Here is a 15,821-nt window from a genome sequence, read left to right as displayed (position 1 = left end):
TGAAACTTATGAAACTAAGCATGTTTGCTCAGGATGACTTGTTTCACAGTTTTTCTGACGTTTGGACTTTGTGCACACAAGATATACGCTATCAGTCAGAATGGGCCACACCCAGCAAATACATCAGATCGTATCTGCTAAACACTTTTATGGATCAAAATTCTTTTGATACATTTTTGCCAGTATGGAGCTTATGCAAAGTTTGGTGAACATCTGACAAAGGGCCTAAGATGATTAAAAAAAAAACAGATCTGTGTAGAATGAACGTAGAATGGCAGATCAAGTTTTTTAGAAGAAGTCTCTTATGCTCACCAAGGTTGTATTCATTTTATAAAAAAATTAAAAAAAATAATATTGTGAAATATTATTTAAATGTAAAATAAATGTTTTCTATTTTAATATATTTTAAAATGTAATGACAATCCAGCTGTCTCCATTGACTTTGTATTGCGTGAGGCTGCCTCCTTGTCATTTCTGACTTACAACAAAAAAAACAGAACAATGTCTAAAATCAGCTATGTGACAAGGTGTACAGCAAACAAGCTAAAACAAATCCAGAATTAAGTTTTTATAAGCAACCGAACCGTAAAAGCCAGCCTTTAAAGGAACGCGCTGACTTTTTGGTACTTTATCTTATTCACCGTATCCCCCAGAGTTATACAAGTCCATACATACCATTCTCATCTCCGTGCGTGCCATAACTCTGACACACACCGCTAGCCTATAGCTTAGCACAAAGACTGGAGGTAAACAGCTCCAGCTAGCCTACAGCTCAATAAGTGACAAAATAACACCAACATCTTCCTATTTTCATGTTGTGATGTGTATAGTTACATCGTGTACTAAGACTGACGGAAAATGAAAAGTTGCGATTTTCTTGACCGATATGGATAGGAACTATTCTGTCATGAACTTTTATAACTCTGGGGGATACGGTGAATAAGATAAAGTCCCAAAAAGTCGGCGTGTTCCTTTAAGGAGAAAAAAGTGGATCTAGGCCTCAGTATGTCAGTTTTATACGTTATATTTCCTGTCGCTGATTACGTTCCCCTCCAGTATATATACCCCTGTATGTGGTCTGTCTGTCTATATAACATAGTAGTAAACAACGCAATAAAGTAGCTTAATTTACGCTGGCATGTTATTTTAATTGTAAAGCTTTGTTTGAGGGAAAGAAAAGGGCATTTTGTACAGCAAGGTATTTGAACATACATTTTAAAAAAAAGGCAGCATGCTCTGATAACACAGCAGTGCTTTTGCACTTACAACAGTAGGGGAAAAAATCATAACATAAGAAATTAAACGAACAAAGAGGTAAAATAATTAAATATACATTAATTAAAAATAACAATTAAGTATAATCTTAAATAACACTAGTAGCCTACCTTCCATGCAGTGCATCTGGTTTAAATCGAAAGGTTAAGAAAGACACATGCTCTTGTCTCCCAAGTTGCACATTTAAGCTTTCAATAGTCCAGTCTTGCAATATACAAACCAGAAACTACCGTCCAGTTGTGCATTTATTTGTGCAGAGACAAAGGCTGATGATTTCGCACTGTGGTCATTACATATGCAGTCTTTTATGATGTTCAGTAATGCAACATTACGTTTTTTGTTTAACTATTACAATAAAATAAAGTCTAGATGCATCCTTCTGCTCTTCAAAAACAAAAGACTGCAGGGAATATTCTTCACATTGTAGGACCAGTTGCAGCAGTGCTCCTTAATAGACCAGTACTGACATTCATATCAACCAATACAAACGTCCAACAAAGAAACTTTGAACTATGAAAACATATATAGACAGTCAATGAACGTATCAATAGTGTCTTCTCACAGATTTCCTTACAAAGAATGTATATTTCACACAGTATGCTCACTGTACAGAGACTAGCTGTGCTTGGCAACAGTATGAGGAAGCTTGTCCCCTTAAACTCTACAACCCGTACAATGCAAGTCAGGAGGGTAAAGGCCTGCATTAAAGCACTAACACTTCCGTAAAGAGAGAGTCTTACGGTCAATAAATAAACCAATCTGCCACGTCACAAAGAGTCATACACAGATTCGAAATATCTACATATTTATCTTAACAAATGAGTTTGCAATGGTGGACTCTCTTAAGGCAGCTAGTTTTGTGTATACTTTAAATGAAGTGAGGATGGTGTGCATATGTGGATTCTCTAACTTAACAACCTGACTAATCCTTATAAATGTTAAAACTGGCTTTGGGAACAAGTCATCTACTCTACCACAGCACGTTCACATTACCTGTAACCTACTGAACTTGAAATACAATTTAAGGATGATAAAACACAGCTGATAGTTTTAACCTTTGTATTTTAGTACAAAGACCAAGTGTGGTGCTGTAAAGCATTTCAAATGTATCAACTAAACACAGATGGAATGAATTTGGGAACTGCTCTGATAAATAAAGTTACTAAGAATCTAACAGGCCTTCTTACCTGCATTCAGTGCAACAACCAAAGTGAGCTACTCATATACCTTCAAGTGATCTCCTTTCTTCTCAGAGCCACGGGTCATAGAAGAGGTTGGGGATCTGAAAATATTAACATTGTCATCTGGATGATAACCAGTGTGCATCATAAAACCTTCCTTCAAATATGTGGTAATAAAGTAAAGTGAACGAGGAGAAACATGCAGCTCTAGTCACGGAGGGCTAGAACAGCGAACTGCTTGTCAGATCAAGTGTCCACTTTGCCAAAGGTGCCCTCTGGTGGTCTGTACTGCCTAGGGAAAGTCTTCAGCTGGAGGGAGTTGAAGGCATATTTCCGGCTGCCTACGTTTTTCATGGTGTTTTCTCGCCGGCAGCCCTCGCTGTGGACCAGAGAAGCGATTGAGAGACAGGGATGGAATGATGCGTAATTAAATGAATGACCGCTGACTGTAAGTGTCGTCTCACCTGCGCATACAGTCCAAGGCCTGGGTGAAGACCTGCGGGGCCATGCAGTGCTCATTCTGGAGGATTTGACATTGCTCCAGGGTCACCGACATGGCCGTACGATCCTTTGCACTCTTGCAGCTGGTCACACGTACACCATTCAGACGCCGACAAACCTGAAGCAACATATGAGAAAGATATCACTGCGTTAATGACTATTACTAGAAGTTGTGATTTCCCCATATTTAACGGTTTGATTTTTTTTGGGGATGAAAAGTTTCACACATTCAAGGTTTATACACAGAGATGAATATTTGGTGTAAAACATAAATGCACAAAACCTTTTAATTAAAAATTTAATGCATTCTGACTTTTTTACATTATTCTACGGTGGCCCAGTGGTGCACAACACAACACAATATAAAAAGCAAACATAAGTTCACAACACAATGAAAACAAGCCACAACACAACGAAAAAGCCACAACACAGCGAAAAGCCACAACACAAATAAATCAAGTCACAACACAATGGAAATGCTCCCAACCACTCAGGGGCACTCGGAGCGCGGTAAAGTTGCCACTGTTCTATAGGATCGTCAATCTTACAAAGACATCAATACCACAATTAGTTTTAACTATATGTAGGCTAACCATTGCTTATCGACATTAAATATTAATTCAAAATCACCTACATGCATTATAGCTGCATATTTATGCTCGAGAAGGCTTTGACCCTATACCACGGCGCTAAGGGAGCGTCTGCCAATTCCACCAAGTGGTTGAAACGTATAATTTGTATGAATTAAAATTACTTTTAACATCTAGAAACAGACATGTTAAAATTCCACAGCTTGATTGTATTTGTAAAACTGACTTAGTAATGCACAACACAACATTGGAATTTGAAAAAAAAAAAAAAAGTTAATTTAATTCATACAAATTATATGTTTCAACCACTTGGTGGAATTGGCAGACGCTCCCTTAGCGCCGTGGCAGTGGGTCAAAGTGTTCTCGATTATAAATATGCAGCTATAATGCACGTAGGTGATTTTGAATTGTTATTTCATGTCGATATACAATTGCACACTTAAAGGAACACTCCACTTTTTTTGAAAATAGGCTCATTTTACAAGTCCCCTAGAGTTAAATAGTTGAGTTTTACCGTTTTTGAATCCATTCAGCCGATCTTTGTATCTGGCTGTAGCACTTTTAGCATAGCTTAGCATACATCATTGATTCTGATCAGTCCATTAGCATCTCATTCAAAAACTGACCAAAGACACTTTCAATATTTTTCCTATTTAAAACTTGACTCTTCTACAGTTACTACAGTTGCTAAGACCAACAGAAAATGAAAAGTTGCGATTTTCTACACCTATATGGCTAGGAACTACTTTCTCATTCCTGCGTAATAGTCGCGGATCTTCGCGGCCGTACCATGGCTGCAGCAGTGCAATGATTTTACAGCGCCTGAAAGTAGCCCCCAGCTAGGTAACTTTCAATGTGACCGGCACTAAGTTTGTGTAGTTGCAGAGAAAGTTTCAGGCTTGCAGCCGACAAATTGTGTGTGATTAGCCATGGTTCTGTGTGTTGTAAAGGGCTGTGATAGTAAGTCGAAGGTGTTTACTACCACCATGTTTCACAGAATACCAACGAATCATTGCGCCGCTGCAGCCATGGTACGGCCGCGAAGATCAGCGACTATTACGCTTAGCACACAATATAACTGTAGAAGAGTCAAGTTTTAAACAGGAAAAATATTGAAAGTGTCTTTGGTCATTTTTTGAATGAGATGCTAATGGACTGATCAGAATCAATGATGTATGCTAAGCTATGCTAAAAGTGCTACTGTCAGATACAAAGATCGGCTGAATGGTAAAACTCAACTATTTAACTCTAGGGGACTTGTAAAATGAGCCTGTTTTCAAAAAAAGTGGAGTGTTCCTTTAAAACTGATCATAGTATTTATTTATTTAAATATTTGTAAGACTGGCGAACCTATAGAACAATGCAAGGAAAACTTTACAGCACGCCGAGAGTCCCCTAGTGGTCGGGAGCATTTCCGTTGTGTTGTGGCCATTTCGTTGTGTTGTGGATTTTTCGTTGTGTTAGGGCTTGATTTCGTTGTGTTGTGGCTTTTTCGTTGCGGGCCACCGTAGGATTCTCATGCTAAACAAAACGAGTTTGACGTATGACGAAGAATTTCTGTGTCAGGATTCGAACAAGTTTTGGAACGGTTTTTTTTCGAGTATGGCCCTGTATGAAGTCATAAAGGGCAGACTTGCTTGTATGGGCACTTCTTCCGGATGAGCGTGTGCACACATCAACCAGAGCGACAGCAAAGCACGGCCATCAATGAGCTTCGTTCGGGTTACAGAAGCCGTCGGGCAGCACTGTCATTTTGTTTTTAGACCACGAAATCAACAATGTCTCTAAGGCCGCGTGTCCACCAAAGCGTTTTTATCCAGCTGAAAATGACTTGCTGTGGGCGCTTGAGAGCGTTTTGGCAGTGCAGCGTTTTTTCTCTTTGCTTGTTATAATACGGAATATCCGCGGAAGTGTTACAAGTATCTCATTTCACAGATAGTTTGTGTCTGTACTGATTCTATATAAAAATGCCGATACAATGTAAAGTATTTGCTCTGGCTCTTGTTTTGAATTATTTTGTTCCATTATTATGTTTGTTGTTTTTATCTGTGTATGTTGTACAAGCGGAATGTGGCGGTTGGTTTGTGTTGTATTTGTCCCGCCCCTCCTCTACTGTGATTGGACGGCTGGGTGAAAAGTGACAGTGATGAGCGCTGCGTTTTACTTAAAGTTGAACATTCTTCGCAGAACCCTTAGCGTTTGAGCGTGAAATTCTCGCTCAGCCTCTCGTTACGCTCATGGCGTTCTAAAAATGCGGCGCTCCCATTGAAAACAATTGAATACGCCAGCCAGCTGAGTGAAAAAAACGCTTTAGTGTATACACGGCTTAAAGATTTTGGTTGTGAGGGAAAGATAACCTTGTTTAGCTTCCCAAATAACCCAGCATTAAGGAAACCGGGGACGCAGTCTGTTTTTCCAGAGCAGCAACGGAGTTCTGCAATTGTGTTTGTTTGTTCCCGATCACGAGTCGAAACCACAGGCGTTGAGTGAAACTGCATCAAATGACTGTTTTGTTGGCAGTCGGCGTGTTAGTGCATATAATAGCTATGTCTCATTTCGAAAGGCTGTGTCCTCCGGAGGTCGCATTTGAAGGCTGCATGTGTCATCAAGGCTGTCTCATTTCAGAAAAGTAAGTAGGACACTCCGAATGCGACCTTCAAATGCGCCTTTCTTTACAGGGATTCGGAGTGTGCTTCACTGCCATTCACAAATCCTCTCCTGTGGGATAGTAAAGTGTCCATCGCATGCACACTTCAGAATCTCACCAGAAAAAGTAGGTCATCTCTGTACTTTTTGCCGTCTTTTATGGGTACTGTGAATTTCGGACATACTTCTTTTGTCACAATGTTTTTCGCCTACTATATAGTAGGGAAGTATGTGATTTTGGATGCAGCCCAGAACTGGTTCTCTTGTAATGAAAACATGTAAATAATGTTTAACCTTTGCTCTCTGTGACAAGCAGGTGCCAGAAAAAGATGCCCTCTATCAGAGAGTAATTTGCATTTGCATTCAGCCTGCCTGCTGTTATTTAAAAATGAAAATGAAATGAAATGAAAATGAATGCTGTTATTTACTCACTGGTCTGAAAAATTGCGTGCATTTTTGTGCTGAACATTCTTGGTGTCTAAGCACACGAGTACATAGTAATGGTAAATCACTGTACCTCTGCTGCCTGCAACAGGATGTCCACATTCTTGCTTTTCCTGGCACTAACATTTTGACTGAGGAATTTGAGTAGCTCAGGCACACAGTTTTGACTGCGAGAGCGGGGGAGACCTACGGATGGAGACAGTTACCTGGTTAGGACTGACAAAAACCATCTACTAACATTCTTAGGACATATAAAGGGACATATGCACCTTTGTAAAAAAGACAAGTTAATATATTTCAAATGTACTAAACTTCAACTTCATCATTAAAATGTGTAATTACAAATATATTTAAATAGATGACATACAAGTTTCAATATAATGACATTAAGGTATATTTTAGTTTATTATAAATGCTTGTCAGTGCATTGGCAAACCATTTCAAAGATCACATATTAAAAAGTATTTAAGTCCTAATTGAGTGGTTCAAAAAAGCACTTTTAAGTTCAACTAATTGCATTTGATATAAATTAAACTATAAAACACCAATACAAATGCAATTAAGTGTCTGAAGACATTACATTCAGTTCACTCTTTAGTACTGTATATTCTTTGAAAGTATTGTCTGTAACAAGAACTCTTTTTAAAGTATGCTAAAGTGTACTTCATTTTCACAACAGCAATATATGTCAGTGTTCAGGACTCACAGTCTTCTGGCAGCACTTCTTTAAACTGGTCATAATATGATGTAAGACGAGTTAGACTCTCCATATTCACTACTTCCTGAAGCGTAGTGTCTCCAAACCTTGATAATGATATAAACACATATATTAATGCTGAACTGTACAGTGCATCCGGAAAGTATTCACAGCGCTTCACTTTTACCACATTTTGTTGTTACAGCCTTATTCCAAAATGGATTACATTCATTTTTTTTTTTCACAAAAAAAAAAAATCACATGTACATAAGTATTCACAGCCTTTGCTCAATACTTTGTTGAAGCACCTTTGGCACCAATTATAGCCTCAAGTCTTTTTGAGGATGATGCTACAAGCTTGGCACATGTATTTTTGGGCAGTTTCTCCCATTCTTCTTTGCAGGACCTCTCAAGCTCCTTCAGGTTGGATGGAGAGCGTCGGTGCACAGCCATCTTCAGATCTCTCCAGATATGTTCAAGTCTGGGCTCTGGCTGGGCCACTCAAGGACATTCACAGAGTTGTCCCAAAGCCACTCCTTTGTTATTTTGGCTGTGAGCTTAGGGTTTTTGTCCTGTAGGAAGATGAACCTTCGGCCCACTCTGAGATCCAGAGCGCTCTGGAGCAGGTTTTCATCCCGGATGTCTCTGTACATTGCTGCATTAATTTTTCCCCCGATCCTGACTAGTCTCCCAGTTCCTGCCGCTGAAAAACATCCCCACAGCATTATGCTGCCACCACCATGCTTCACTGTAGGGATGTTATTGGCCAGGAGATGAGCGGTGCCTGGTTTCCTCCAGACATGACGCTTGCTATTCAGGCCAAAGAGTTCAATCTTTGTTTCATCAGACCAGAGAATTTTGTTTCTCATGGTCTGAGAGTCCTTCAGCTGCCTTTTGTCACGTGCCTTTAACTGAGTGGCCGCTCTATCATACAGGCCTGATTGGTGGAGTGCTGCAGAGATGGTTGTTCTTCTGGAAGTTTCTCCTTTCTCCACAGAGAAACACTAGAGCTCGGTCAGAGTGACCATCGGGTTCTTGGTTGCCTCCCTGACTAAGGCCTTTCTACCCCAGTCGCTCAGTTTGGCCGGGCGGCCAGCTCTAGGAAGAGTCCTGGTGGTTCCAAACTTCTTCCATTTACAGATGATGGAGGCCACTGAGCTCATTGGGACCTTCAATGCTGCAGAAATGTTTCTGTACCCTTCCCCAGATCTGTACCTCGATACAATCTTGTCTCGGAGGTCTACAGACAATTCCTTGGACTTCATGGCTTGGTTTGTGCTCTGACAGGCACTGTTAACTGTGGGACCTTATATAAACAGGTGTGTGCCTTTCCAAATCATGTCTAATTAACTGAATTTACCACAGGTGAACTCCAATCAAGTTGTAGAAACATCTCAAGGATGATCAGTGGAAACAGGATGCACCTGAGCTCAATTTTAAGTGTCATGGCAAAGGCTGTATATTCTTATGTGCATGTAATTTTTTTTCGTTTTTTATTTTTAATAAATTTGCAAAGATTTCAAACAAACTACTTTCACATTGTCATTATGGGGTATTGTTTGTAGAATTTTGAGGAAAATAATTAATTTAATCCATTTTAGAATAAGGCTGTAACATAACAAAATGTGGATAAATGAACCACTGTGAATACTTTCCGAATGCACTGTATAACTGCTTTTACAGAATGTAAAATTAATAAACACATTCATGTTTCATGACTAAACTATTTTGTTAAAAATCAGGCACTAAACGTACTTTTCCGCTAGCGTTTGTTGCTCATTGATTCCTATATTGAACAACACTGGTTGAACACGCAACAGCATCCCATTTTGGATCTCCCTTGGTAACACATCAAACATCACCCCCGGTACCGGAACACGCACGTTAAACCCATCTCTGTTGCCCGTGATGACAGGCAGCATGTCGGGGCTGAAGCTCGAGGTTGCCTGGGTAACTTTAAAGGTGACATTTCGGAGGTCCATGATGCCTACGCTCATGTCTTCCAGCATGGCAAATTCCTCCCCTTTGAGACGAAAGAAGAGCACTGAGTTAACCTTTTCAGATCATTTCACATAAATAAGTTGAATGTAAAAGCTGAATTGAATGTGCTTGTATGTTTACCATAGGTGCTCAGGAGACTCTCAAACTGGACTAGTAAGCCGATGGTGTGGAGTTGTCTGAGGAAGCCGTTGTCACTTAGACAGTTCCTTAGCTTTATCACAAATCCACAGATCAGGGCCGTCAACTACAGGGAAAAATGCATTTTATTAGAATGGATATGAAATTATAATTGAAGTAGAACTAATTTCTATGGAATTGTAACATTTTATCTCACAATTCTGACATTCTGACATGTCTCGCAATTTGGACTTTATAACAATTCTGAACTTGAACTAATATATACTCGCTATTGTGAGTTAAAAAGTCTCATTTATTTTTTGTATTCCATTGTGGAAATCAGATTTTTAAGATAAAAACAAACAGACAAACAAACAATAACATTTTTGCCATCACTGCCAATCCTGGTGAAAATGATGCATTATGGGATAAACACCCATTTGACAAAAAAAAAATGCAAAAGAATTCTGGCCACATTATATTTTAAATATATGCTACATATATTTTATATATAAAATGGAAAATATATTGAGTTTAAACCTTAAAGGAAAAGGTTTAATATATTACAAAATATATCACAAAATAAATGGGTAAATGCAAAAATATATATAAAATATATATTTTAAAATATACTGCTTGTACAATATAATTATAAACATAAATAGGAAAAATAATAAATAGGAAATATAAGTACCTAAAACTTCAAAATATACATTTATGTAAATTGTATAATCTACATTAGCGTATAATTTTGGCCATATTTGGTATATTTTTAAATGTATTTAAAAATATGTTTTTTTCCAGTATGGGCAGGCCTTAACAGAACGACTATTTTTATTTTTATTGATACTCTGCCAAATTTTTTTTTTGCTACAACCTTATTGGTAGATGGAAATATGATCAAACTAGCTAACATGTTTAACAAATGAACATGCAGTGTATGTTGGGATTCACAGAATTATATACATTAAAAAGGGTCCCATTTCTATAGAAGTCATTGGAACTTTCTACAGAGCACATTCTGGTTATATCTGACACTTAATACAATGAAGTTGTGCTTCTCTTTAATAATTATAATCAATTAATAATTAATCTTGTACTAACTGTCTGACAGAAAACCACATCTCTGCGGTACTGTAGTGACAACTCAAATCTGATAGTGGGAGCGCCGTCTTGCATCAGCAGAAACACCATGGACTTCTTGGCTTTGTCGCTCATCATGGCTACACACTCATTCAGAGTGGTCAGGAGGGGATACAGGGCATCACTCCATTCACCTAGAGCCATAACATATACAGCTAACATCAGGAACGGACATAAAACTGGACAGCGCACATCTATAGTTGCAGATGGTACAAATCATTTGCATTGAGAGGCTTACCAGGAGAGGACCCCTCAACACTGGGACTATCTAAAGTATGAGAGAGAGGGAGAGAGAATAAGTGTTTTTAAAGACAACTATAGTAATAACACTTATTTTAATTTAATAGTATTATTTAATATTACACCCATAAGAACCCACAGTGACACGGGTGTCACAAACACTGGTGATTATCTGGAAAGGTCTTTTTAAAGCAATATTCCTACATTTTTACTCAGGAAGTCCCTAAGTGACATATAAAGAACACCCAGGTTCAGTCATGTGACAATTTGTGCATTTTTTGTTGCGATGGCAACATTTCCAAAATGGTGGTCTGTCTGGTTAGCACATGTTGCAGTGTGAGCAATTTTTTAATACACTTGTTTTTGTTACTAAAGGTATGTTTCAACCCATGCAACAATTCTAACATTTTAATAACTTATCATAGATTACACTACCTGATTTTAATACATTTCTTAAACAAATTGATATAAAACAAGTTACGAAAATATTGTGGTGACATATATGTCACATCGGGCTGTTAACCTTACAACAGTTGGTGGAATTTTGATGTTACGTATTTGTCATATTAAGAAAAATATTAATGAGCTGCTCAATTAATTTAGCAGACTCAATAATTTTCTTAGTGTTATATATTTTCTCTATGTTTTATATAAAATCTGGGACTCAGAAAAATGTTAACAGCACTGTTTAATATAATAGAAATATTGATTGGTATTGATCTGCACATGATCTGCACCAAATGTCAGGAAATCATGCATACTTGGGAAAATGACAAAATGACATACCATGGTGGCTGACAAAATGTAACGCAACTGTTTTCAGACTCTACTAGCATGTCTACATTTCACTGACAACAATGATTCTTAAAATCAGCAAGCAGAGGATAAGTGTTGGAAGATCCGTCTATGGCTTGATATGTTTTGTTAATAATTTTTTAATAATATGCATAATTTTGATAAATGTTGTGGAAAAGAAAAGAAACAGAAAAAAAAACTGCTATTTAGCAAAAAAATTATTAAATGTTTTTTTTTTTTTAACTGAGAAATAAATGCCCAATGTGACATATATGTAACATAAAAAATGTATCATAAACGCCCAATGTCACATATGTGTAACATTACAGATCTTTCACAAGGAGGGGTTGTATTTCAAAAACAACTGCAGAAACATTTTACAAGTGGTCCATTAAGCCTGTTTTATACATAATTTTCCTATAAGGATAAATTGGTCCGGGTTCTTATGGGTTAATCAGTAAAAAAGCCAACATATATATCACAATATAAGCAACTACAACCATGCATTTTGCTGTATTACATTCAACTCGGAAAATGCTGGAAATTAATTTCCTGCTTAGAATAGTGCAAAATGATAGAACATCACCTGAAGTCGAACTTCAAATTTAGAAATCCGTAATTTTGCCAAGATGAAGATGTCAAACAAATGAGGTGGCACCCAAAGATATATAAAAACTTAAAAGATAAAAACTAACTCTCAAAGCAAATCAAATGTTTAAATGAGTCAAAGAAGGGGACTTTTTGTTCACAAACAGATTCATGCAAAGCTAATGCTAGAACTGCCAATCTTCAGAGTCTCAGGCAATAGAACCCTTTGTGACAAATAAGTGCGCTTAATTGTACTGAATATTTTTAAAAACCTGTACTTGCAGACAATATAATATTAGTGAATTTTTTTATTTATTTAGAATTGTATGACTATGTTTAAGTAAACTTTTAAAACATGCTCTTTGTAAAAATGTCAAATGAAAAGTTTTACTTTAAAGTACATTTAAAATAGTTTTAATAATCTTGTGTCATGCCTTATAGCATAACATATATTTTGATGTGTTGACTAACATACTAAAGCACATGTGAAGTGCTTTGCTAGTGTATTATAATGTTAATTTAATTCCAATTAACATGAAATTAAGTGTTAAAAACATTACATTCAGTTCCCACTTAAGTAAGTTATTTTAAAGTTTACTATTCCTGTAATATGTACTCTTTTTAAAACTATACTAAAGTGTGTATTTCAGTTTCACTTTGATTTTTGGATGTTGGCGATATCAAGTAGAAATGTCCCAGCATTATCACGTGTGCCACTAAAAGAGGATGCAAAACTGAAAGCATATGTGGTATTTGAGCAGTTTTAAAAAAATAATTAAAAGAAAACTTAACACAGGGTGGAACCTACAGAAGTGAGTATTAGGACTGGATGGACATGCAGGGTTCAGTAAGAGTGATGAGGATGGTGATAGTAATGTTGAAGAGGATGGATCTGAAAGAGGTTGTGATGAGGTCAGGGGGTCGGAGGAGGAAGGGGAGAAGAGCCTGTCACCAGGGTTGATCCAGAATGCATTGCCCTGGCTACCTCTCTTGCTAGTGTCAGCCTGTTGGTCAGAGAGGAAGACGTCTTCACTGCTGTCACTCTGCAACCGTTCTCTCGTCAGCAGCCTGTCCACACAGCGGATCACACACTCCAGACTCTTATCCACATTGAGCCAGATCTTTTCCTGAAGGAGAAAGAGAATATTACAGAGGATATATTTCAGATTCTCCAGTATTTCTAATCATGAGGGTATAATGTCAGTCTCTGAGTGACCTTACCCACTCCTCCTCCTGCCAGCTTAAATTCACAGATGCTCTGTTCCCCTTTCCACTCCATTTGGCCTGTGGAGAGCCTTGATCGTTCCTCAGGACCACACGCTCAGTGTCATGGGGGGACGGAGAGCCTCTGGATGCGATGAACTCCGGGCGCGCCGCACTCAGTGCCTGGATAGCTGTAGTTAGCAGCTTACTGTCACACACTGTCACCAGCTGCCGCGTCTGAGAGAGACAGGGGGCGGCACAGAGATTGCACTTACTCATTAAGTGGATCTCAAAAGCTTTTACTTGGAAGATCTGTTGAGCATGAGAAACACTAGCTTTGTAATAGCTCTGAGGTTCTCACAAGCGGAAGTCATCATAGTTGGGTAAACTTCTATAGTGTTGTATGAAAACTACAACAAATCTATGTTTTGCTTTCCCATTCGCTCAAATAGCAAAAGAAAAAAAAATACTTTCCCAAAAACATTCATAATTGAATGCACAAGAACTACTGATCTGTTAAACATTATAAAATGTCTTAAGAAGAGCCACCCACTCACAGGAAGAGACCGTCTGATTGGCATATAAAGTGACCATCCAAAGTTGGTTTTGTTGTATGTGCCATTTAAATACATTACAATAATACAGTTGTAATGTATAAGTTTTATGTGTGTATAAGTATTAATAGAGAATAATAAATCAAATAATAGAGTTATAATAATGGTGACGCGTATCTGTTCTGATTCGTAGTTTCGCTTGCACTCTTGCTGCGTCCCAATTCGCATACTATCCGCCCTAAATATCATTTGAAATTAGAATTAGCACGTCCCAAATCGTAGTATGTTGAAATGAGTATTCCAAAGATACCCGGATGGTCTACTTTTTCCGGTTAGAATCCGAAGTTCAGATCCGTGCACTCTAACGGCTAATATTGCCCACAACCCATTGCACATTGGACGAGGATTCAATTAGAACTACAAACACAAGAAAAAAAGTGTTAAAAACTACAAACATGGCGGATGTGCGATGTGTCAAAGAGGTTTGAGTGATTAATAATCAGTATATAACCTGATAAAAATATATTTATTCAAATGTTATTTTTCATCTGCAACAGCACTGCAAACTTTTGTAATGATACGTTCATTAACTTTTAAATGCATCATTATGCAAATTGCAAACACATGAGGAGAGTTTCTCCGCATGAAAGACCCACGACTGGCAGATCAACATGCTACTACATTTCTCTCTGAAACCGTAGGAAATTAAATTAAATTGAATGTGGAGGATTTTAACGATTGACAAGGCAGTTTAAACAGTGACAGGATGCACGCAAGTCATGGAGCTGTCCATTAAAGACGCAATTATGACGAATAGTATGCTACACACTCAAAAGTATATTGTTTTTCTTCACAAAAACAGTACCTACTTTTAGGGCATAGTATGGCGTTGGGACGCAACATGAATTCCAGGCTGAATCCGAAATCGCCCCCTAAACCCTCAATCACTATTCCCTACTTTAGTCCACTAATACAGTTCACTTGAAGGAGTGAATGAAAACTAGTGAGTGAATTCGGACAGCCGTTGAGTGTACACTGTACACTCGTTACGAATGGCTGTCCCCTCAAATAATGCCCTATTTAAGGGTATAGGGGGCGATTTCGGATTCAGACCCTGTTTACCTGAGTTTCTAATTCCACACACCTGTTTCTATCTTGATTATGTTCCTCTGGAATTTAAGCTCTGAGTTTCCTAAGTTAATTGTTCTGTATCATCAGTGTTAGTGCAGTTGTTTCAGTTTATTTATCCTAGGATCTCCTGTTTATTCCCTGTGGATTTAATATCAAAGATGTGACAATAATTTATTATATTAATTAATATATTATAAATAGAAATACATTTATAATAATAAAATGACATTATTCTATTAATATAATTTAACAAAAAAAAATAATTATATATATATATATATATAATTTATATATATGTAGCATTTGTGCACATTTGCTAGTTTAATGCCTTAGGCAAAACTCAGACTATCTTTCGTACTGTGTGCCCTTATCAAGTCACAACTTGCCAACCAATCAGATGGGAACAGGCAAATTCAGCCAGCTCTTTTGTGCAATATACATTAGACGGTCTGTAAACAGATTGTAAATGGTTCATGCAAAGCCTCTCACCTTGTCTGTCAGGATAGCGAGAGTCCTCTCCAGTGCATTGGTGGAGCGTTCTTTGGCAGCACGAGACAGACGCTCAGTGTAGTAGCTGACCTGCGTCTTGAGAGTGTTGACATGGGAAATGATTTCTTTAGCTTTCAACACATCCTGCGGCTGATACCGCATTGAGAGTGGAGCTGACTCCCCAGCACTGAAACCAGACAGAGCATTAAAAACAAAACAACAACAC

At 37.8% G+C, this 15,821-nt stretch overlaps 1 protein-coding gene across 5 annotated transcripts in view; it reads right to left on the bottom strand.

Annotated features, from left to right (window-relative positions):
• Positions 1-1,120: 1,120 nt before the first annotated feature.
• inpp4aa (inositol polyphosphate-4-phosphatase type I Aa) overlaps positions 1,121-15,821 on the bottom strand; it is a 42,796-nt gene continuing 28,095 nt past the window's right edge. For 3 of the 5 annotated variants that reach the window (XM_079822367.1, XM_079822368.1, XM_079822371.1), the window contains 11 exons: positions 15,596-15,782; positions 13,440-13,658; positions 13,027-13,345; positions 10,834-10,863; positions 10,557-10,729; positions 9,456-9,579; positions 9,090-9,357; positions 7,344-7,441; positions 6,711-6,823; positions 2,921-3,075; positions 1,121-2,835 (listed from right to left, as the gene is read on the bottom strand). In XM_079822367.1, the coding sequence (XP_079678493.1) occupies positions 2,703-2,835; positions 2,921-3,075; positions 6,711-6,823; positions 7,344-7,441; positions 9,090-9,357; positions 9,456-9,579; positions 10,557-10,729; positions 10,834-10,863; positions 13,027-13,345; positions 13,440-13,658; positions 15,596-15,782 (1,819 nt within the window). In that variant the 3' untranslated portion in view covers positions 1,121-2,702. The remainder of the gene's footprint in view (positions 2,836-2,920; positions 3,076-6,710; positions 6,824-7,343; positions 7,442-9,089; positions 9,358-9,455; positions 9,580-10,556; positions 10,730-10,833; positions 10,864-13,026; positions 13,346-13,439; positions 13,659-15,595; positions 15,783-15,821) is intronic. The other 2 variants (XM_079822369.1, XM_079822370.1) reach the window with 1 other exon arrangement.

The sequence above is a fragment of the Gobio gobio genome, assembly GCF_949357685.1.
Source record: "Gobio gobio genome assembly, chromosome: 7".
NCBI classification, from domain to species: domain Eukaryota; kingdom Metazoa; phylum Chordata; class Actinopteri; order Cypriniformes; family Gobionidae; genus Gobio; species Gobio gobio.
The sequence above is the reverse complement of the archived record's forward strand: the minus strand, read 5'-3'. Positions and strand labels throughout refer to the sequence as shown.